Genomic DNA, 22,538 nt, shown 5'->3' with positions numbered 1-22,538 from the left:
CTGGGGCCGGCCAGGCCTCCTGAGGAATTTGCCAGAAAACAAGAACCACAGGGCAGCTGGGCCACCATCAGGATGAAAGTGGGCAGGTGGTCTATAGCCCCTGGGTGGTCCCAGGCCCTCCCCAGGGAACAGGGCTGGCTCGGCCTCCTACCTGGGGTCCCGGCCTTCCAGGGTCTCCTTTCGGGTCTCCAGACAGCGTGGCCACTGCCCGGCTCCCGCACTGGGCTGGCGAGGGGGCAGCAGGAGGCCTTGTGTCCCGCTTGTTGTGGGCACACCCCCTGCAGGCCCCCAGGGAAGTGTGGCCCCTCCAGCGGCCCAGCCCGCCTTCCTGAGCCTTGGAACCCACAGGGAAGGCTGAGTGCTGACCCGGCCTCCCTGGACCAGCGGCCCCGCAGCCTTCCCACCCCATCCGCCTGGGGCAGGGGCAGGCCTGGCATGGGAGCCCCCCTGCCGTGGCTTCTGCTCTGCCTTCCAGGCCCTGTTGCCTCGGGAGCAGGGGTGCTGGGATGGGGTACAGACCATCTCAATGGCTGAAAGCCCCTTCCTCTCGGCTGCCCCCACTGCTGCTCCCTGGCTCTGCTGCCTCTCCTGGCTTGGCTACTGGCACTGGGCCACAACGGGCCACCTCCTGGGCATCCTCTAGGGCCTGGCCAGCCGCCCTGCCCAGCAGATCACCAGGGCAGGGTGTGCTGTGGCCCCAGTGCTCTCCTGCTTGACTTCCCCTGGCATCGGTGTGCCCTGGCGGGGGGCTGGGTGCCCGCGCCCAGCCTGGAGCCGTGTGGAGGTCAGGCCTGCTGGCCGCCAGCGGGGCTGCGTCAGTAACTCTCTTTTCTCGCTTTGTTCCCGCTGTAGTAAAGCAATGTTCAGTAAAAGCCTGGATATCGCTGAAGCCCACCCCCAATTCAGCAAAGAAGACAGGTATACACTCTGCCCACCCACCCCCGCCCCCGCCCCAACGGCCACAGCAGGCCTGGCGGCAGGGCTGGGCCTGAGGCCAGGGAAGGGCCCGGCCAGGCTAGGCAGAGCCCAGCAGGAGTGGGCTGCTGGGGCGAGGCCGAGGGCCAGCCCGCGAGAGGCAAGGAGACCCACAGTGCTCTCCTGGCCCTGGGACCCCTGGTGGCTGCAGGCCGTGAGGCCCTTCTGGCCTGCCCTCCCCTGTGGCCGGTGGGCCTCCGTGGCCCTGGTTTACCACCCCGCCCCCTGCCGTCCCGCATGGCCCCTGGGTCCTGGGGCCGTCCTGCAGCCCACAGGGCCTGAGTGCACACGGCAGCCAGGGTGGCTTGGCCGTCCCCAGTCCTGCAGGCTGCAGGCTCCCCAGGAGGCAGCGGGAGGTGGGATGGTCCTGAGGTCTCTGCATCAGGCCAGCCTTCCCCAGCCCCCCGCCCTGCACCTGCAGGGTCTGCTGCCCGCGGGTGGCAGTGGTCAGGCTTCGCCCCTGTCTCCCTGCCCCGCCCCGCCTGTTCTGGATGCTGGCGCCGTCCTTCCTGTCCTGGGCAGTTGCAGCCTAGTTTCCGGGGGCCTCCTGGTTAGACGGGCGCGGACACGTCTCCCACCCGCTCTTCCTCCTGCTGTGGCCCTTCTCCTTTCTTTGTGCCAAGCGACAAGCTCGTGGCTGACTCAGTGGGAGGCCTTGCTCATGGCTGCTGCCCCTGTTGGCCTGTGGCTGCTGGGGCGGGCACCAGCTGGGACCGACCGGCCCCCAGCTCCCTTCATAGCATCTGAAAGCTTTGGGCCCTGGCCTGGCTCTGGGTGCTGTCCTGGCCGGGGGTTGGGGGGCTGGGAGCAGGTGGTGCTGTCCCCGGCTCCGTGGCTGTCAGGTCAAGAGGTGGACACCGATGGCCACAGGGTCCCAGCCCACAGGTGCCAGCCTGGGCTCAGCTCCTTCCCGAGGCCCAGGGGCCAGGCCACCATGTGGGTGGGTGAGACCCCTCCTGAGGCCGGGCGGTCGGCACGGACAGTCACTTGCTCTCTTGTGGCCCTCCCATCTCCTGTGGCTGCCTCGCTCCCCCTCGCGTTTCCCCCTCTAGAGACCGCGGGTGCCGGTGCCCAGGGGTGAGAGGGCGTTGCTTCCCCTCGGGCCGTGCCTGTGGGTGCCTGGTTCCTGCCCTACTGGCTGAGCGGTGTGGGGGGGAGAGGCCCCCAAGTGCCTGGTTCCCGCCCCACGGGCTGAGCGGTGTGGTGGGCAGAGGCCCACGGGTGACCGGTTCCCACTTCGTAGGCCAGGCGGTGGCAGGGGAGAGGCCCGCGGGTGCCCGGTTCCTGCCCCACGGGCTGAGTGGTGTGGTGGTGAGAGGCCCCCAGGTGCCTGGTTCCTGCCTGGCAGGGGCGGCGGCTACGTGTGTGTCTCAGCCGGGCACACTGGGCCAGTGCCTCTCTTTGGCCATACCCCAGCCAGGTCTTCGGGCCACGTGGGCCAGTGGTGGACAAGGCCCACAGTTCCCACCAGCGCCCACCCCAGCCTCGTCTTGCCCAGGTCCTCCTGGTGTGAGTGAGGACCAGGCCGTGGGCTGGCCTCCTGTGGGCAGCTCTGGGCTGGGCAGGTGGGCTGTGGGCGTGGAGGAGCTGGGCCGGTGTCCAGCTGGTGGCCAGCACGCCAGGATGTGAGGGCTGGGGTGAACTCAGCCCTGGGGGTCAGGCCAGGCTCAGGGCAGCCAGGACATGGTATGGACCCAGCACAGGCGCTGGATTCACTTCACAGGAAGCCCCGTGTCCCCTCGTCCCTCAGTCCACCCCAGCCCCAGATGGACCCTTGCTGAGGGCTCTTCTGTGCTGGCCTTGGTCTGGGGCCTCGGACACAGGGCAGCTCATGCGTGGCGTGGAGGAGGAGCTCCAAGGCCACCGGCCACAGCCCTGGGGCTCTGACAGGGCCTTAGAGGGGCTGCAGGCTCTCCTGGGCCTGGTGAGAGGCGGGTGGGGACAGCGGGACAGCCCTGGGCGTGGCCGGGCGTGCATCAGCCTGGGGCTCCAGCCTCTTGGAGGGTCCCCCACAGGGGAGAGAGGGGCCGAGAGCCTGCGCCCCTTTCCCGGGCTGACCCGCCACTGCGCCTGTGTCCCCAGGTCTAGGTCCATCAGTGGCGCCTCCTCAGGCCTCTCCACCAGCCCGCTCAGCAGCCCCCGGGTGAGTGACCCACCCGCCCCACCACCGGCTCCCAAACAAAGGTGCCCGTGCCTCCGCGGCCAGCAGGCACCGGGTGGGGGGAGGCTCGCAGACCCGGAAGCAGGCCCCGCCTCACTTGGTCCCCGCCTGCACTGGAGCCGCCGCGTGGCTGCTGCTGCTCTCGCTAACTGCACGTTCTTGTTTTGTCTGTCTGTCTTCTCGTGTGTCATTTGTTTTCTTTCGTGGCAAACACCCCCCCACGCCTGCCTGCCCCCTTGCCCCTGCCTGGGTCCCGGCCTCTCTCTGGTCCTCCTGGTGCTGTGTGCATGCGGGGCGGGGCGGGGCATGCACGGTGGCGCTTGGCCCTCTCGGTCTCTGTAACCCCTTGCTCTCCTCCCTGCCCTGCGCCTGCCCTGTAGCCTGTTAGAAAGTTTGTCCTGCCCCCCCCCGCCCCCCGAGCTCCCCTTCGTGGCCTGCCCCTCAGCCACCTCCGTGGAGCCCGAAGCTTGTCGGAGCGCCTCGCGGCCCGGACACGTCCTCCCTGCACAGCCCGCCCTGCGGCCCAACCCCAAGACCCAGACCTTGCCGAGCAAGGCCAAGCTGACCGACAGGCCGCTGCAGGGCACCAAGTCCAACCCACTCCCAGCCGGCACCCAGGCCCGGGGCCCTGTCCCGGGGGGCCTTGGCCCCCAGCTGGCCCTGCCCCCGGCCTCGCCAACCCTGCCGGCAGCCCCCCGTCTCCCGCCCGCCGGGACTGAACCAAACACCAAATCTGTCCCCACCATACAGGTGACCCCTCACCCCTCTCCAAGGGGTAGTCCCCTCCCCACCCCCAAGGGGACGCCCGTGCACACGCCCAAGGAGAGCCCGGCCGGCACGCCCAACCCCACGCCGCCGTCCAGCCCCAGCGTTGGAGGGGTTCCCTGGCGGACGCGGCTCAACTCCATCAAGAACAGCTTCCTGGGGTCACCCCGTTTCCACCGCCGGAAACTGCAAGGTGCGCTTGGCGGACGCGGCAGGGTGCTTGGGGAAAGGGGGCCGCAGGGGAGCCCTGGCTGCCCCTCCCCGTTTGGTGGTTCATCCTGCCAAAAGCACTGGGCAGCGGCCCGTGTCCACTTGGCCAGCACAGGCCCGGGCAGCGCCGCCAGACATCCACGTGTTCCCGAGCCTGCCTACTGTGCATGTCAGGGGCCCGCTCAGAGCTGCCCCGCAGATGCGGCCCTGGCCCCTCTTGGCTCCTTTGCTGTTCCTCAGCCCAGCGGCCTCCTTGGGGAGGAGAGCCGGCTGCTGGGTGGGTGTGGGTGGTCAGGAAGCCACGGGGCCAGGGCGGCGGGGGGCAGCCGACCCCTGCATGCTGGGTGCCGAGGGTCACTCGGCACTGCCCGCTGCCTGGGCCCACCAGTCGCACAGCATGGCCGACAGGCGGCACATGGGGGCCAGTGCCATCTGTAGGGGACGGCACGGCTGGCTGGAGGCCAGAGAAGGGGTGGCCTGATTTCAGCACTGGGAGTCAGGATAGCTCCTGGTGGCCTGGAGCTGGGGGTGGACCTGTGCCCTCGGGCGCCGTCACAGCGGGCAGGTGGCAGCCCTGCTGGGGGAGGGCCGCACAGTCACCATGTTTCTCTCCTCGTCCTGTGTGCGCAGTTCCGACGCCAGAGGAGATGTCCAACCTGACCCCGGAGTCGTCCCCAGAGTAAGTGGCCCTGCCCGAGGTCGAGCCAGCCTCCCCTCTGGTGCCCGGACACCCAGTGCGTGGGGGACGCCCGCGGTGGGGGTGGCCCGTGGTGTGGGAGGCCCGCGGTGGACCCTCCATGTGGCAGCCCAGGGGATGCAGTGAGGGCTTCACGGCCGAGCGCCCCAGCTCCTCCAGTCCTCCTCTTTTCCCTGTGGCCATCCGCTGTCCCCTCTCCCCACCTCCTACCTCGGCCTCCTTCCCAGTGCTCACATCTCTGAGTCTCTCCACTTCAGACGCCGGTCGGGAGCAGGGCCCAGGGGGGTGAGGGAGCCACTTGGGAGGAAAACGTGGCCCTTCCCAGCTGTGCTCAGAAGCCACAGCCGGGATAGGGAGCCCAGGGCGGGCTGGAAGCAAGGGGTGGGCAGCATGGCCGTGCCTCAAAGTGACAGTCCACAGCTGCTGAGAGTCCCAGTCCTGAGCCTTGGTGGCCAGGCTGGCTCACACTTCTCAACGTGCTGGACCTGGGGAGATGGGAAGGACTGGCTGTGGAGCCCACAGGAGGCCGCCTCCGTCAGGGCTTCCCCAGGGCAGAGCCGAGCGTGGAGTGCGGCCAGAGACTCGGGCTTGTAGGGGTGGAGGGTCTGCAAGGGAAAATCCGGCGCTGGCCAGGGAGGAGGAACGGCCACGGAATGGCCTGGTGGGACGCACGTCCGGAAGGTGGCCGTGGTCAAGGCCAGGTGCAGACAGCACCCTCGGGTCCCCTTGTGTAAGAGGAAGAAGCCCCCGCTTGTTGTGGGAGGCGATGAGGAAGCAGAACCGCGCCCCCATCCCCCCGCAGACGCCACACGCCGAGAGGCTCCCCTGTGGGCACGTACCCGGATCTCAGGGTGTCTAGGGCAAAGACCCTTAGAGGCCCCACCCCCCGCTCCCCCCCCGCCCCCCGTAGCGGCCTCGGTCCTGTCGTCTGGGAGTGTGAACACGAAGTGCGGTGTGGGTGCCTAGAGAGCCGCTGTGACCTCATGCAGGCAGCTGTGCACAGGCAGCCGGGCCAGCTGTCCACGGAGCCAGAGAAGTTGTTACTGCATCTCGTGCCCTGAGCGACACTGGACACAGCACCCACAGGGCGGAAGCCGGGCGAGGCCAGCGTGTGTGTGGGCGGCCAGCCCCAGAGGGCTGGGCTAGGGAACCCTTTAACTCACCGTTCATGTCCCTTCAGTCGCCACTTTCTGCTGTTGTCAGAAGCTCTCACAGCGTGCTCGTCACGTAATCGTTACGTTTTTCAGAAAACCTGACAACAGCTCACATCAGCCTGACGCTGGGCAGGCGGGCTGCAGCGCCTGCTGCTTCCCATTCTTGGGCCCCTTGGAGGCCTCATCCCCCCCCCACCCGGGTCCTGGCCAGCACCAACCCCCTCCCACGGGTTAAGGCACGAGTGCCACCTCCGACAGAGGACGTGCTCTCGGGGCCTGAGACAGCCCTCCCGTTGCTGCCAGCAGCCTGTGTCGGTCAGGTTCCCTGTGTCAGCCAGCCGGGCGCTCGTGCGCGTGCATGCGTGTGTGCACACAGGGGCTGGTGTTTTCAGGAACTGACTCATATGATCGTAGGGCTGGCAAGTCTGAGACTAGGTTCGGTAGGCTGGAAGTTCAGGTCTGCGTCACGTTGAAGCCTGCCGGCCGACAGGCAAGAACTCAGGTGGGTCTCCACGCTGCAGTCTTGAGAATTTCTTCTTCTCCGGGAAACCTTAACCTTAGCTCTGAAGGCCTTCAACTGATTGGATGAGGCCCACCACATTAGGGAGGGTGATCTGCTTTCTCAGTCAACTGATCACCATATCTAAACAACGCCTTTTAAAAAGCAACACCAAGGTTTGACCAAACAGGCCGAGTTGACACCTCGAGTTGACCATCACAGGCCGTCACCATGCTCCCTCCACTGGCCTTTCCAGCTCCTCCAGGCTTCTTTCAGACACAGGACTATTTTCCAGATGCCAAACTCCTGTGGTGCAAAGCAGGAAGAGTCGGATCTTCATTGTTCTTCCTCCTACTTCATCAAGGGAGGAGCAGAAACCCTGCGTGGGTGCCTGAGCCGCCTCCCTGAGCGCCCACCGGGCTCCAGCGGTGAGCAGGTCGGGGCAGGGGCCTACACTCGAGTGCTGGACACGGAGCTGACGGCTGGGGAGCCACAGGAGCAGGGAAGGACGTGGAGGCGGCCGAGCGACGCGTGGGGTCTGCGAGGATGCATCAGCTCGTCTTTACCTCCGCGTTCTTCTGCCGGGACCCCTGGCCGGGCGGGGGCTGGCATGGCTGTGTCGGCAGGTGGTGGGTGCTCCAGAGTCGCCATGGTAGCCAGAGAGCCCGTCCCAGAAACGGGCAGGAAAACTGCCAAACCGGGCCTCAGAGCAGCCCAGAGAGCTCTGCCGACATCAGATGCGACAGTTCGCCTGCCAAGGCTGCTGGAGCGATGCTGGGCCTGGGACCTGGCCAGCCCTGGCCCCGGACACGACATGGCTGCCGTGGCCACTCCTCCCAGGCCTGGCCTCTGCATCACGGGCTCCCAGTAAGAGGGCGCATCGGATGGGTGGAGCCCTGGTCTCGCATCCACACTGCACCTGCGAGGGAGGCAGAGAGGCACCTGGTACTTGGTTAGCGGCTGCTGCGTGACGCCTCCAAAGCGTAGCGACTTACAACCACACACGTTCATCGTCTCGCAGTCTCTGTGGGTCAGGCCCTGCTGTGGGGTGTCGGCCACCTGTGGTCGTCTCCAGCCCCACTGGAGCTCAGGTGGCGCAGGCAGGAGGCAGGTCCTCAGGGGCCTTGGGCCCGAGGCCTCGGTTCCTCCCCACACAGGCGTCTCCATTCATCAAGACGCAGTGGAGACCTGCTGGCAGGACGGAGTCCCAGCCTTTGTAACCTAGTCTCGGAGGTGACCTATGACCTTCCCGCGTTCTGCTTAGAACAAATCCCAGGCCCCGCCACACCCCATGGAGGCCGAACGCGTGAATCCAGGAGGCAGGATGGTGGGGCAGCTGAGGGGTCTCCCACACTGCTGTGCGCTGCGGGGGGGGCACCTCAGAGAGGGGTGGTCCCAGATGCAGGACAGAGTGACAAGACCAGATGGAGCAAGGAAGGGAAGCCCCAGGCGGCTTCGAGGTGAGGGGCCACACGCAGGAGGGTGCAGCCCCCACCCCGCCCAGCACAGCAGCTGGGCCCCTGGGGTTTGACGTGACCTCCACGATCCACGGAGTGATCTGGGCTGGAGCCGGGCGGCCACTGGTCCCTGAGGACGGAGGGTACAGAGGGTGACCTGGGGGAGCCGAGGCTGCCCCTTCTCTGTGCTGTCTCCCCCATCCATACCCTCCAGGGTTCCCGGCTGCCCCTCACGCCCTGCACTCCCCTGCTCCCCACACGGCCCTGGGGCAGGGGACAGATGGCTGCACAGCAAATACCCCCGAACTTGGCGGCTTAAACAGAGAGGAGCAGGCTGAGGACAGGGTGGGCTCTCCTTTCTTTTCTGCTGGGATTCCAGTGGGCGCTGCCTGGGCTCAGGCAGGCAGCAGGGGTCAGGCCCAGGGCTATGTGATCAGCATTAGGGTGGTGGGGTCAGGGGTGAGGTGGGTCAGGGCCAGGATGGGGGGTCGAGCCGGGGCAGGAGGGTCCGGGCCAGGGTGAGGTTAAGGTTCAGGATGGGGGGGTCAGGGCCAGGATGGGGGGTTCACGGCTAGGATGGGAGGAGGGTCAGGGCCAGGATGGGGGGGTCAGAGGATGGGGGGGTCAGGGCTAGGATGGGAGGAGGGTCAGGGCCAGGATGGGGGGGGGTCAGAGTCAGGATGGGGGGGTCAGAGTCAGGATGGGGGCATCAGGACCAGGATGGGGGTCAGGGCCAGGGCAGGAGGGTCAGGGCCAGGATGGGGGGGTCAGAGTCAGGATGGGGGGGTCAGGGCCAGGATGGGGGGGGGTCAGAGTCAGGATGGGGGTTGTCAGGACCAGAATGGGGGTCAGGGCCAGGGCAGGAGGGTCAGGGCCAGGATGGGGGGGGTCAGGGCCAGGATGGGGGGGTCAGAGTCAGGATGGGGGGGGTCAGGACCAGGATGGGGGTCAGCGCCAGGGCAGGAGAGTCAGGGTCAGGATGGGGGGTCAGGGCCAGGATGGGGGGGTCAGAGTCAGGATGGGGGCGTCAGGACCAGGATGGGGGTCAGGGCCAGGGCAGGAGGGTCAGGGTCAGGATGGGGGGGTCAGGGCCAGGATGGGGGGGGTCAGAGTCAGGATGGGGGGGTCAGGACCAGGATGGGGGTCAGGGCCAGGGCAGGAGGGTCAGGGCCAGGATGGGGGGGTCAGGGCCAGGATGGGGGCATCAGAGTCAGGATGGGGGGGTCAGGACCAGGATGAGGGCCAGGGCAGGAGAGTCAGGGTCAGGATGGGGGATCAGGGCCAGGATGGGGGGGGGTCAGAGTCAGGATGGGGGTCAGGGCCAGGGCAGGAGGGTCAGGGTCAGGATGGGGGGGTCAGGGCCAGGGCAGGAGGGTCAGGGTCAGGATGGGGGGGTCAGGGCCAGGGCAGGAGGGTCAGGGTCAGGATGGGGGGGTCAGGGCCAGGGCAGGAGGGTCAGGGTCAGGATGGGGGGCTCAGGGCCAGGATGGGGCAGTCAGGACGAGGATGGGTGTTGTTAATGAACCTGCAGCGAGTTTGCTCACTCGTGCAGCAAGCCCATCTCTGACGCTGGATGTGGGAAAAGAAAGTAGGAATTTTATTGCAAAGTGCTGAGCGAGGAAAACGGGCAGCTCACGCTGTAATCCCGAACTCCCTGAGAAGCTACAAGCAAGGGTTCATCTGTGGGGTTTTAGGTAGGGGATGGGGAGCACGTGGCCTTGGGGGCTGCAGTCCTCAGAGTCCTCTGCACAGGCATGACTGTTCTGTGTGTCGCACGCGGTGGAGTTGAGTCTGTGACGTCTGAAGTTTGCAGTTGATCACTGTAGCCTCTCAGTGCTCCCTCGAGACGCTTAGTGGGGGGCTGTCAGCAAGCTGCTCTCTTGTCAGCCGTCCTCCTGCTGTTCTCAGAATGAGTTCAGAACTGTAGTTACTTTCTTTCTCACGTCAAGGGTTTCATCCTAAGCCAGGGAAATTTTAACTCCTTCTCAATTTCAGGGTCAGAGCTGGGGCAGGGGTGTCAGGGCCAGGTCAGGGCCAGGACAGGAGGGGGTGGGGACTAGGATGTGGGGTCACGGCCAGGGTCAGGGCCAGGATGGAGGGTCGAGCCCAAGGCAGGAGGGTCAGGGCCAGGGCAGTGAGCTGGCCTCCGGCCTGGAGGGGCGGGGAGGGCAGGCCAGTCCCCGCAGCACACCTGCCGTGACCAGCCCCCCCCACCACGTCCCTCCCCCAGGCTTGCCAAGAAGTCCTGGTTCGGGAACTTCATCAACCTGGAAAAGGAGGAGCAGATCTTCGTGGTCATCAAGGACAAGCCGCTGAGCTCCATCAAAGCAGACATCGTCCACGCCTTCCTGTCGGTGAGCCTCACACCACTCGGGACGCTCACCCCAGACCGAGGGTCCACCTGTTCCTCGCTTGACAGACACTGCCTCCTGCCTGCCCTGCTGGGGCCGCAGGGTCACTGCAGAGGGGCGTGGGGAGCTGGCGTCGACAGAACCGCAGTCGTGCCACGCGCACGCCCAGACCAGGGCTGGGATCTGATGGAAGGGGCACTGGGACAGGGACAGCCTTGGGGGGTGGCACCTCACTGAGACCGGGGTGAAGTGCACGCGGCCTCGCAGCAGCTCGTGGGGAGGGAACATGAGTCCTCACGCAGAGGCTCTGCCGGGTGTGGCAGACATGCCCGGGCCTGTCTCTGGTCCTGTGTGCCCTCCACCCACCCCAGGCGCTGCCAGCCTCCTGCCAGCCCCGTGCGCCCCGCCGGCTCTCCAAGGGTGCGCTGCGCTCGGGCCCAGGGTGCATTCCACTTGTCTTGGCTGGGATCTGGGGCGCATGAGCAGAAGGCCCTGAAGGTTTTCTTCCAGAGTCACGTCAGGGGGCCCCTCTCCGCGTGGGGCCCGCCATTGTGCTGGTCCCCTAGGATCACAGCTTAGGGGTTTCAGAAGGGTCCCAGTGTCCCCGCAGCCCGAGCTCAGGCCCAGCCGTTGGGGTGGTCTCTCTAACTCGGGGCCGCCTCGGCCCCGCCAGGCGCTCGGCCCCCTGCGGCCCTGGCTGCAGCCCAGCTTCCCTCAGAGCGGCAGGGACAGCTCTGCGCTCCCACCAAGGTCTCCAGGGGCCGGGGGGCAGCACCAGGCAGGGCGCTCGGCCTCACGCTGGACATGGGCACCCTGTGCCTGCAGCCTGCTCTCGCCCTCGGGCCCGGCTCTGGGCAGCCCCACCCGTTCCGACTACCCGCCCCCTAGACCCCTCTGACTGCTCCTGGGACACCAGTTCCTCCCCTGGACCCAGCCAGCGCCCGTTCCCGACTCCTGACGCGGGCCGGCCCTTCTAACGGCAGGCCAGCGCTGTGCTCTCCTGAGCGGCAGAGCCCTGTCCTGGGGGTGACCCCTGGGCACGTCCCCTTGCTGCTGTGTAACCCAAATATGCAGAGGCCCCTGGGCGAGGTGCCGAGAGCTGTGGACCCCAGAACCAGCAGAGCGAGGCCGTGTGGCCTCAGCCTCAGCAGGCGCTTTCTCAGCACCAGCGGAGGTTTTGACCTCATCCTCGCTGCTGCTCTCCGGGGTCTGCAACCGCCCTCACCTCCTCTCTCAGCTCTTCCCCTTGAGGCTTAACGTTCCTCTCAGAAGCCCTGCCTTGGGTTCAGTCTGTGTGAGAAGTCCACACAGAGGCCCTGCTGGCCGGGCCTTGGAGGGGTGGGCCGGCTCCCTACTCCATGGGCCCGATCTGGCTGCGCCCATTTCACAGATGAGGCTGGGGGGCCGGCTCAGCTCCCAGGCTCGTGCACAGCACGCGTGTGGGGTGGGGCCGGGGCCACGCTCACACCGCCTGCCACCCCGCAGATCCCCAGCCTCAGCCACAGCGTCATCTCCCAGACGAGCTTCCGGGCTGAGTACAAGGCGACGGGGGGCCCGGCGGTGTTCCAGAAGCCGGTCAAGTTCCAGGTGGACATCACGTACACCGAGGGCGGGGCGGCGCAGAAGGAGAATGGCATCTACTCCGTCACGTTCACGCTTCTGTCAGGTGAGCCGCGGGGCAGAGGGCACGGGCTCCGGGCCAGCCCTGCCAGGCGTAACACCCTGTCTCCCCCAGGCCCAAGCCGCCGCTTCAAGAGGGTCGTAGAGACCATCCAGACACAGCTGCTGAGCACACACGACCAGCCCTCCACCCAGCACCTGTCAGGTGAGGCGGGGGCTCAGCACAGGCCGCCCAGCGAGCCCCGCTGGGCCCCTCCAACGTGCCCCTCCCCTCCCCGCCCCCGAGCTGTGCCGCGCCCCCAGGGAGCAGGGCCCTGCGGTGCAGCGGCCAGCCTGCGCCTGCATACCAGGGAGGTAGAGCCCAGCACACCACACTGAAAGGCGCCTCTTGTCCACTGTAGAACCCCCCCCGCCAGCGCCAGGACTAAGCTGGGGCGCTGGGCTTAAGGGCCAGAAGGTGGCCACCAGCTACGAGAGTAGCCTCTGACGCTGGCAGGTAAGGTGTCCGGCCCCACCACTGGGGCGGGGAGGGGCTGCGGGCAGGTCCTCCGGCGAGAGCCAGGCTGGCCCAGAGAAGGGCGCCCCGTGCCCACTCACACCTCTAGTGGCCAGCTCCTGGCCCTGGACAGGCCGCACAGGCCTGGCACCCAGCCTGAGCTGCTGGACACAGGGGCAGCCTGGCCCCAGGCCAGTGAGAGCAGGCTCCAGGGCGAGCAGTGACCGAGCCCTGCTGGGAGCCCTGTCCCTTCGGGGCTTCTCCGCGTAGCACTCGTGAGGGCTGTGGATCTGGTGCCCACCCTGCTGACACGCGGTGGGGCTGCCCGCTGCCCGCCCTCCCCACGACGGGCCTGCAACTGTCTGGCCTTGAGCAGGACAGAGGGGCCCTGCGGCCCCAATCAAAGCAGGGGCTCCCCAGCTGGGCCTAGGGGGCCCACACAGGGGAAGGGGCTGCCCAGGCCTGGAGGCGCTGGGGGCCTGGGGTCTCTGCCACTTGGTGTCTGGTGGGGGTGGGCTGCACGGGTGTGGGTATGGGTGAGCCTAGTCGGGCGGGGCGGGCCGTGCATGAGCTGCCATCTGCCAGCGAGGGGGTGTGGGGCGTGTCTGGACAGCACTGAGGCACAGGGTCGCCGTGAGGCCTGTGTTGGGGTTTGGGATCTGGGGAGCACCGCATCCAGCCTAAGCCCTGCCTCTCTGAGGCCCCCGTGGCCAGCTGGGGCCTCAGTGGGCCCTTGCCCAGCGTGCTGGGGTCCCCTTCTGTGCTTCTGTGTGGGTCCTAGAGGCCACATGCCCTCGGTCCCTTGCCCTGCCATCCTCATTCCATCGTCTGTCTCCCCCGACACCATGCCCTCACCCCACGCAGGGGCCCCTCTCCTGCCCTGGAAGCAGGTGGTACAGGGACAGGGAGCAGGCAGGGTCAGGTGCCTCTGGCTCCCTGAGCCTTTAAGGCCTCCATCTCAGAGCAGGGCAGTGCTGACAGAGGGAAACTGAGGCCGGGGAAGGACACAGCTCGTCCCAAGAGGCGAGCAAAGGCCAGGTAACCTTGCCTGCAGCCACCACCCGGGGCCGCGGTCCCTCTCCGCCCCTGGCCAGGCTGTGCATACAGCCTCTGAGTCCTACCTAAGAGGTGTCATTCTGTCCGTCAGCAAGTGTCGCCTGTGCGGGTCCCAGGCATAGCAGCGAGCAAGGTGGACAGAGCCCTTCCTCAGGGCTCCACCCCTAGTTCTGCTCCCACCCCAAAGCAGAGGCTCCTGCTGGCCCTGAGCCCAGTTTAGCCCTGGGCCTGAACCCATGTCCCTGGACACTTTTGGGTGCCCACTCTGGGCCCCAAGCCTGTCTCTCCTGCCCTTCTTCAGGGAGCCGTGGACCTGGGGAGCCCAACCTGGGCTCCCAGGCCGTCCCCTGGCACCATCCCCAGCCCACTGATGGGCCTCCCTGTACTCCAGCCTTTCCCAGCACTGTCCCTTCCAAACTGGATGCTCTTGTCCAGTGAACTCAGTCCCAGAGCCGCTGTAGGAGGGGGGCAGAAGTGGGGGCCCCCAGGCACCAGGCCAAGAGACCAGGTGGCCCAGGGAGGGGAGGCCGAGTGGACACATCCACCCTGCACCGGCCCAGGGAGGCCTGGAGGGAGCAGCCCCCACCCCCAGCCCCTGCCAGCACTCAGACCCAGCAGAGGGTGGGAGAGCGTCAGGGAAGGAGTGCCAGCATGAGTTGAGGAGCGCATGGGAGCCACGCAGCAGCCTTAGCGCAGGGTGAGGACACCTAGGTGGCCAGCGTAGAGCACGGCCAGAGCCCTCGGCTTCTCAGCTCCAGGGCACGTGTCCTGGGCCCCAGGGCACCCAAGGGGCAGGGCCATGTCCTGTTCTCAGGCTCTGGTTGCTGCAGGACCCTTCACTGCCCAGGAGACGGCCCCCCCTCAATGCCCACATTCTGAGCCCCCACCCCAGGCTCCACCCCTTCTCCTCTGAGCCCCGCCCCTTCAGGCTCCACCCCTGGTCTGAGCCCGGCCTGCCTCAGGCCCCACCCTCCTTTGACCCTGCTCCTCCAGACCCCAACCCTCCTATGAGCCCCACTCCTCCAGGCCCTGCCCCCTCTTAGTCCCCTCCAGGCCCCGCCCCCTCTCTGAGCCCCACCCACCCCCAGGGCCTGGCCAGAGGCTTCGGGCAGCACCCAGCCCGAGGTCCAAGTGGGAAGCCTTTTTCACACGTCTCCCCCCTCCTCTCTCCGTTCTGTGCTCCAGACACCACTAACTGTATGGAAATGATGACGGGGAGGCTTTCCAAATGTGGTAAGAACCCCTCACGCTCTCCTGGGCCCCCAGCCTGTCACCCCCACTGCTCATCCCCACCCGCCGCTCCTGAGGCTGTCCTGGGGTCCCTGTGTATGTGCGGGCTGAACAGACACACGCACCCCACACAGGCCCTGACCGCCCAGCCCCCTGCATCTGCCAAGAGCAGCCTCGGTCACTCACCCCCAGGGCAGCCACAGGCTGGCCCTCCGATCAGCACAGGCCAGGGAGGGACTCCAAGGCTCCAAGCAGGAAAGGGGCCCCATGCCCCGAGGCCAGCAAGGGTCCCATGTGCGGCTCTGGCATGGGGTCGGGGTGGACTCCAGTCCTTGGGCAGGAGGCTGGCATCAGGCCCTCTGTCCACTGGCGGGGCGCGGGGGCCGCTCCTGCTGAGGCTGTGAGCTCCTCAGGACGCGCATGCACTGCCTTCCGCTGTACCCGGCAGGGAGGGGAGGGCCCCGTGCTCTGGGCCCAGGTAGGGGTCAGGTTCAGGAAGCAGAGCTGAGGTGCCTGTCGGTGCACGTGGACAGTGAGCACAGGGCCCTAGTGGGGGATGGGCAGCCCATTTCTGCTCCCTTCCTCCTTCCCTCAGGACATTCCCTCTGGGACCAGGGCCCCCACTCTGGCTGCCTGCCCCCAGCCCTCCCACACCCAAGCTCTCCATGCCTGTCCACCCATCCATCCATCTGTCTGTCTGCTGCTGACCTGTGTCCACGCTGTGCCGGCCCAGCTGCCAAGGGCGGGGCTCCAGGCCTCCTGCGGGGAGTGTGGCAGGCGCGCTGGCTCCAGCCTCCCCAGTAGAGCAGGCTCCACACCCTTGTGCAAGGAGCTAGCCGCCAGCCCCAAGGTCCTGCCCAGCCCTGGTCTTTACGCCTCCGTCTGCAGACTGGGGCCGGCCAGCCGGCAAGGCCACGGGGCTGTGGAGAGGAGGCTGTGGCTGAGGTAGAGGGGATGGCCAGGCCTTTAGGGCCAGGCTTGTGAGGGAGAGGGTCTCCCCACCTGCCCTGGGTCCGGCCCCCAGCTCAGAGGCCTAGGGGTCCCAGCTTCTGGTCCCACTGCACCAGCCCCTCGTGCCAGCCCCTGGCACATAGGGACCCACGGCCGCCTGCCCACCCTGCTTGCTGCCCGCGTGCCCCCGCCTGCCCCGCCCATCTCAGACCTCAGCTCATGGGTTTCTTCTCTTGTCAAGGCCCGTCCGTTCATTTCCTTGTTTGTTCTTTTTCTCTCCTTCCCTCCCTCTCTTTCTCTGCCTTTTTTCTTTTTTTTTTTTTCTTTTGTTTTCTGTTCTGTGTACCCAGGCAGCCCATTGAGTAACTTCTTTGACGTAATTAAACAACTTTTTTCAGACGAGAAGAACGGGCAGGCGGCCCAGGCCCCCAGCACGCCCGCCAAGCGGAGTGCCCACGGCCCACTCGGTGACTCCGCGGCCGCTGGCCCTGGCCCTGGAGGGGACGCCGAGTACCCAACGGGCAAGGACACGGCCAAGATGGGGCCGCCCGCCGCCCGCCGCGAGCAGCCTTAGACACATAGCCCCTCCCCCAGCACGGCCCTGACAGTGGCCACCAAGGCCGCCTCGCCGCCCGCCTGCCCGCCACCCGCCCTGCGTGGACCAGGGCCGCGCCCGTCTGTCCATCTAGACTGTTGTGAAGCCAGGGAGGGAAGGAGAGGGGGCACTGTGCAGCTGGGCCTGCCCGTGCTCGCTCTCTCCTTCTCTCGCTGTCTGTCTCTCTGCCTGTCTCTCACAACGTCACTGTTTCCACTCTGATACCAGGAATTATCCCGAAAAGTTAACATGTCACCTCCACGAGGCCATCCTCTGTGCTCCACGCTGGACACGAGCTGACTGAAGGCAGCTGCTGTGGACCTGCCCTCTTCTGCTGCTGCTGCCCACCAGGCGGCGAGGCCTGCCCACCCACCCGCTGCCTCGGTCCACCTGCCCGCGGGAGGCTCTGCCTGGTTTCCGCTCCGCATGGCCACGGGGAGGAGGACCTGGCTCCGAGGGGAAGCCGTCTCCAGCCCAGCCGATGGGACTCGCAGTGACCTTGGCGGGTCTAGCCTGCTCAGGCCACCTCCAGGGCGCAGCCTGCGGTGGGCGAAGCAGCCGTAACGGCCCAGCCGGCCCGCCCGCAGCCTCTCTTCAGCACCCTCCTCCCTGCCGCACCCTCCCCTCGTCCAGGCATCTCGGCGCCACCGCCGTTAGTTCGCATCCCAGTCCTCCACGACCTGCAGGGCTGCAGCGCGCTCTCGGCTCTGGCGTCCCTCCTGGCTGAGGTGGAAAGAGACCCCAGAGGCACCAGAGCCACCCGCCTGCCCACCCGCCCCGAGACTGGCCGACATCAGTGTTATTTATTTGCCGTTTTAACTTATTTTCTTTACTTCTCTGTTCAGGGAAGGGGCAGCAGCAGCGTCCTCCTGCCGTCTGTCTGTGTGTGTGTGTGTCTGTGTGTGTGTCTCGGGCAGGGTGGGGTCTGGGGCTGAGGGGCCAAGGACGGAGCTGTCGGAGCGCCGGGGGGCAGGCCGGTGGGTGCAGCGCCGGCAACTACTGTAAACTTTAAAGAATTCCTGCAAGATATTTTTATAAACTTTGTTTTCTTGGTTGTTTTTGGAAAAGGGTGTGGGAGCCGCCGGGCAGGGCTAGGCTTCGTGTTCCGGTCTTTGCTCTGGTTCTTTCTACAGACACACACACATATATTTACAGACTGCGCGTCCCATCCCGCGACCGTGGAGAAGCAGCGCCGGGCCCGCGGAGGCCCCGCCATCAGGCCCAGGCCGCGGGTCGTCTCGGTCCTGTGTCCGAGAGCAGGCGTAGGAGAAAGGCCCAGAGCTGGCCCCACACACAGGACGGCAGGGGCACCGCAGCAGTTTTTTACTAAAATGACAAAAAGTCAAAAAAAAGCAAAACAAAAGACAGAGAGAGTGGGCAGCGTGCTCTGCAGCGTGTTCTGCAGCGTGTTCTCTGTACACGCGAGGCTGTGGTGTGGCCGCCTCGCTTGTCCCGTCCCAGCTTCTGCTCGCGTTTCCTTCTGTGGGTGCGGCCCGGCCCCGCCCAGCTGGCACAGGCCCCTGGTCCCCCGGAGGGGCCGGTGGGCCGGGATGCATGCCTCTGCTGTACGAGTCCATTTGCTTTGGTGTTGCCCTGCCGCCCCTCCGTCGTGGGTAGATTTTAACGCTTGTTACACTGACCCCTGCCAAAGGCTGGGGTTTCCATACATGAGAAAATTAAACACCAATATCAGTAACAGCCACGCAGTACAAGCGGGAGGGGCTTCTCCAGAGACAAGACACCGAAAGCAATACCTCTTGTTCGCCTTCCTCTTTTGTACTTGGGACACACGCAGACGTCACGGAAACGGACAAGCCCCACCCCGTGTATCCCCTGTCCAATAACTGTGAGCAACTTGAGTTCCGGAAAAATAAACTCCTTCAGTAAAGATACCCGACGCCAGTCTCCATGCGGGTGGGCGGGCAGGGCGGGGATGTGGGACGACCTGGGACTGGCTCTTGTCCCCAACGTGCACTCTTCTGGGCTCTGCCAGGTGTGGACAGCACTGCCTTCTGCCCCAGCTGAAGAGGACAGAGCCCTGTGTGGGGGTCGGAGACCGTCCTCTCAGGCTGCCCCCAGCTGGGGGGGCTGGGGGTAGGAAGTGCCCGGAGGCTGACATGGAGCTCCGGGGGGGACGGGGGCGCCCGGCGAGCAGCACTCCCTGCCTGGCCGCTGCAGCGCTGCTGCTCCAAGTCCTCACGGGGCCACCCTGGCACCAGGGCTTTTTCCTGGAGGATGAACCTTCTTTCCACTCCTTTCTTGGGAAGAGAAGGCTGGGGCACTGTGCGCGGCCCTGAAAGCGACAGGCCAAGGCTGCTGGGCAGCTACTGGAGACTGCAGGCTGGCCTCTTTCAGAGTGGGACGGGCCCGGCCCTGCCCACCACGCTCACCAGCCAGGGATGTAGGCCTCACGACCGTGCACTGGCCAGCCGCCCCCTCTGCTACTACAGCGCGAAGGACGGGTCCAGCCCCCCGAGAACCACGGGGCCGTGCGCAGGAGTCCACCACACAGCCTTGAGGACAGGCAAGGAGCAGCCCTTGACAGGGTCCAAGCAGAGACCACCACACGCACGGAGCCCTCCCCTGGCCTCGCACACATGCACACTCCCCCATCCCTGAAGGAGCTCAGGCAGAGTGGACACTCAGCTCGGTGGCAGGCCTGACTGCACCCAGCCGTCTGTTTCCAGAGCAGGGTCCTGCGGCTGCAGCACGACTGATGTTCGGTGCTCTGGTGGCCCCCCGCGTGTTGCAGAATGTCAGCATCATCCCTGTCTCTGCCCACCAGATGCCACTGGCTGCCCCCAGCCCGCGTGACCCTCAAAACTGTTCCCCGACATTGCCCCGGTCCCCGTCACTTCCTGCTCATCTTGCTGGAGGGGAGAGCCACGAGCGCAACGTGCTTCTCTGGCTTAGTTATGAGCTTGGGGACTCTGCTGGAACAGCAGCTGTCTCCAGCTCTGCTCAGGACGCGGGACGTGAAAGAGTCTGCTGACGTGAAGCTGGGGTCTTCCTCCTCTGCCCAGCCCTGGAACATCACCCTGCCTTTGAGGGAGGTGGGTACCCAGAAGGTACTTTGGAGAGGCTGAGGGGACCAGCCTCTATTGCAATCGCTGGGCTGCATCGTGTCCTGTTAGCTTTAGCTTAAAAACTGGATGGAAGGAGGGAATTTGGTTGCTACAGTTCAGCAAGGCACATAACTATCTGGCTCTTGGGGTCCCAGGTTGCTGCCACGGGAGTTTTCTTACACTGTGGTTCTGCATCTGCTTTACTGAAAGAGCAGTTGATGCACAGACCCCTCCTTCATCTTCCTCTATGGGTCTTCTCAACGTTTGCAGTCTAAAGCATCAGCCTTAACAGGCACATGATTGGAGCCCCCCCCACGCAGCACAGTATCCCCAACAGATCTGCCAGTTTTCCAGTCTGCCCACCACACCCCCTTCAGCAGGAAGGGCCACATCCCGCAACGCCACTTCTGACACCAAGCCGCTCTTGGTTGTAAGTAACAGAAACCAAGGCAAGCTAAGCCAAAAACTGTTAGTATTAAGATTCGCTAATATAAAATAAATATATGAAGTAAAAACCAATCCATAAGGCTTTACTATGTGCCAGACACTATTCTGAGCACTTTACACTGAGCATTAAGCCAAATGGTCTGTTTCTGTGAAGTAGGAGTTAAATGGGTGTGTAAAAAAACGAGGTGGTGGGTCCAGCACCTGGGGAGGGGACGACCTCTCATGCCCAGTTCTGAGTCCTCAGGCAGCTAACTCCACGGCACATTTTGGGTGCCTGCCATTGCCTGGCCTGGGAGCTGGGGTACTGATGAACAAATCAGCCGCGTGCGCCCACCTAAGTAATCCTGGATGGTTGGTGGAAGACCATCCGACAGGGGTCTCCCCAGAGGTGTGAGTGCTAGCAGGTGGCCCAGGCAAGATGGAGGCACACAGCAGGGAGGAGACAGAGGAGCAGCAGCCCAGCCCCAGCTCTGCTCTGCCAAGAGCCTGCCCTAGACTCTGCCCATGCTCTCAGTTGATAGTGGAAGCAGAGGGCCCCAAGGCTCCTAACCTATGAGATGGAGCAATTCCTGGTGTCATGAGGCCTCAGAGCTTGGAGAAGGAGGGTGGATCCTCCAAGTCCTACAGGCCAGCTTCAGGGAGGCATGATCCAGCAGCCCTGCTCACGTGCCTCCCTCGCCAGGGAGCTCACCACTGGAGGCGGCCTGGCCCTCGCTGATGGCTCTGCCTCCTAGTCCTGCCCTCCCCTCCCTGTAGTCCAGTGCCCACTCCCCCTGCCTCACCCCAGGCCAAGTTGACTAACCAAGTCCAGTGGCCCCCCTTCACTGACTTCTCCCCCTTCACACTTTCCCTTTCCTAGATCCACCCCACTCCCCACCACCAACCCAAGTCTCTTTTGGTGTGACTCAGCCAGAGGTGGAGGTTAGCAGGGAGAAGAGAGGACAGCCAGTGACAGGAAGAGAGAGAACCAGTGGTGAACTTCAAGAGGGTGATGGCTGCTGGAGGAGAGGGCAGCTGGGACTGACAGAGGCAAGGGTGGGGCGTCTCCAACCTGGGAGCCGAGTGCCAGCCTTGGGGCTCAGGAGGGATTGCAGTCTATGCTGCTGTCTGTCGAACGTGTCCTTGGAGTCAGGCCCTGAGCCAGGTGCCTTGATGGGTCATCTCCTTATGCCCTCAAAATGACGCCGAGAGCTCCATGGTGCATCCTACAGATGTGCTAGTTTCCTACTGCTGCTGTAGTTACCACAAACTTAGTGGCTTAAAACAACACCAATTTATCTCAAGTTCTGGAGGTCAAGAACTGGGTCTCACTGAAGTGGGTCTCACTGGGCTATAATCAAGGTGTCGGCCGGGCCACATTCCTTCTGGGGACTCTGGGGGAGAATCCATTTCCTTGCCTTGCCTTTTCCAGCTTCTAGAGCCACGTGCAATCCCTGGCTCATGGCCCCTCTTCTGTCTGCAAAGTTAGGAACATCAAGCAGAGTCCTCATGCTGCCGTCTCTCTGCTTCTCCCTCCTCTGCCTCCCTCTTCCAGTTTTAAGGAATCTTGTGATTATACTAGGCCCAGATAATCTCTCCATCTCAAGTTCAGCTCATTAGCAATCTTAATTCCATCTGCAACTTTAATTCCCCTTTGCTACATAAGGTGACATATTCACAGGTTTCAGGGACTAGGATGTGGATGTGGGGAAGGGGGGCATTATTCTGCCGACCACAGACAGACTGCCTTCTAGCAAGTCTCACATCCATCTTGCATGTAAAACACACACACCCCATCCCAAGGTCCCCCAAAGTCTCAACCCATTATAGTACCAAGTCAAACACCAAATCTCACCTAAATCATCTGAACCAAGTGAGACTTTGCATATGAGCGATCCTAGTGCAAAATTCCTCTCCATATGTGGACCTTTAAAACTAGAAAAGTTATGTTTCCAAAATACAAGGGTAGAACAGGCATATGATGCCAGTTACAGACATTTCCATCTAAAAACAGAGAAAACGGAAGGAGGCAGCAGGCATCCCCAGTCCCAAGCAATTTCAAACTCCAGCTGGACAAACTCCATGAGGTGCCCATCAAGGCCTGGGAACAATCCTCTGGATTCACTTCTCCACCCTCTGTGTTATCCTTTCTTTTTAAAGAACAGTAGCAAGTGTCTGCAGCTGAGGTTTCATCAGTCTGTTTCTCGCCCACAGTATTTTGGGGGTCCAACAGCCTTTCACTTCGTCCTCTCTGGCCCTTTCAGTCCAAGCTGGCAGGGTTTCTGATGGTATAAAATTCTCAAGAACAATGTGGATCTCCCGTGTATGCCATGGAGCTTCACTCCGTAAGACAAGATGTTCCTCGAGATCCTTCCAAGAAAAGACTTTCTCTGTTTCTGGCTTTTGCTGAGATGACTATTAGTCACACACTTAATCTCTTCACAGAGCCCTCTGTGTGACTCAACGCCCCGACCTTGTTCCCCTTTCTAAGGCGTTAGCAAAAGGCTGTCCAGCTGCACCCTCCACTTTTCTCTAGAGCATTTTCCTGACAGTGAACCTCCTAATTTTAGTGTCTTTTGTAATTTGGCTTGGCTGAGAATTCCCCAAATCATCAATCTCAGGTTCCCTTTGCCTTAACAGCCCCTCCCTCAATTTCCCTCTTTCCGCTCACATTTTACTACACGCGGCAAGAAACCAGGCTGCACCTTCAACACTGTGCTTGGAAATCTCCTTGGCTAAATATCCAAGTTGACTGCTTACAAGTCCTGCTTTCCGTGAACAGAATTCAGCTAGTCTTGCTGCTATATATCACCATATAACAAGCATCTCC

At 64.2% G+C, this 22,538-nt stretch overlaps 1 protein-coding gene across 3 annotated transcripts in view; it reads left to right on the top strand.

Annotated features, from left to right (window-relative positions):
* Window positions 1-17,261, top strand: part of BRSK2 (BR serine/threonine kinase 2) — a 70,020-nt gene extending 52,759 nt beyond the window's left edge. Inside the window, exons 13-21 of one of the 3 annotated variants that reach the window (XM_058526060.1) lie at window positions 853-918; window positions 3,058-3,118; window positions 3,887-4,094; window positions 4,742-4,790; window positions 10,149-10,272; window positions 11,755-11,935; window positions 12,005-12,094; window positions 14,627-14,674; window positions 16,021-17,261. In XM_058526060.1, coding sequence (XP_058382043.1) covers window positions 853-918; window positions 3,058-3,118; window positions 3,887-4,094; window positions 4,742-4,790; window positions 10,149-10,272; window positions 11,755-11,935; window positions 12,005-12,094; window positions 14,627-14,674; window positions 16,021-16,196 — 1,003 coding nt within the window. In that variant the 3' untranslated portion in view covers window positions 16,197-17,261. The remainder of the gene's footprint in view (window positions 1-852; window positions 919-3,057; window positions 3,119-3,886; window positions 4,095-4,741; window positions 4,791-10,148; window positions 10,273-11,754; window positions 11,936-12,004; window positions 12,095-14,626; window positions 14,675-16,020) is intronic. The other 2 variants (XM_058526062.1, XM_058526061.1) reach the window with 2 other exon arrangements.
* The last annotated feature ends 5,277 nt before the right edge of the window (window positions 17,262-22,538 follow it).

Source organism: Diceros bicornis, chromosome 31 (genome assembly GCF_020826845.1).
Source record: "Diceros bicornis minor isolate mBicDic1 chromosome 31, mDicBic1.mat.cur, whole genome shotgun sequence".
NCBI classification, from domain to species: domain Eukaryota; kingdom Metazoa; phylum Chordata; class Mammalia; order Perissodactyla; family Rhinocerotidae; genus Diceros; species Diceros bicornis.
This window is presented reverse-complemented; position numbering and strand designations above follow the sequence as displayed.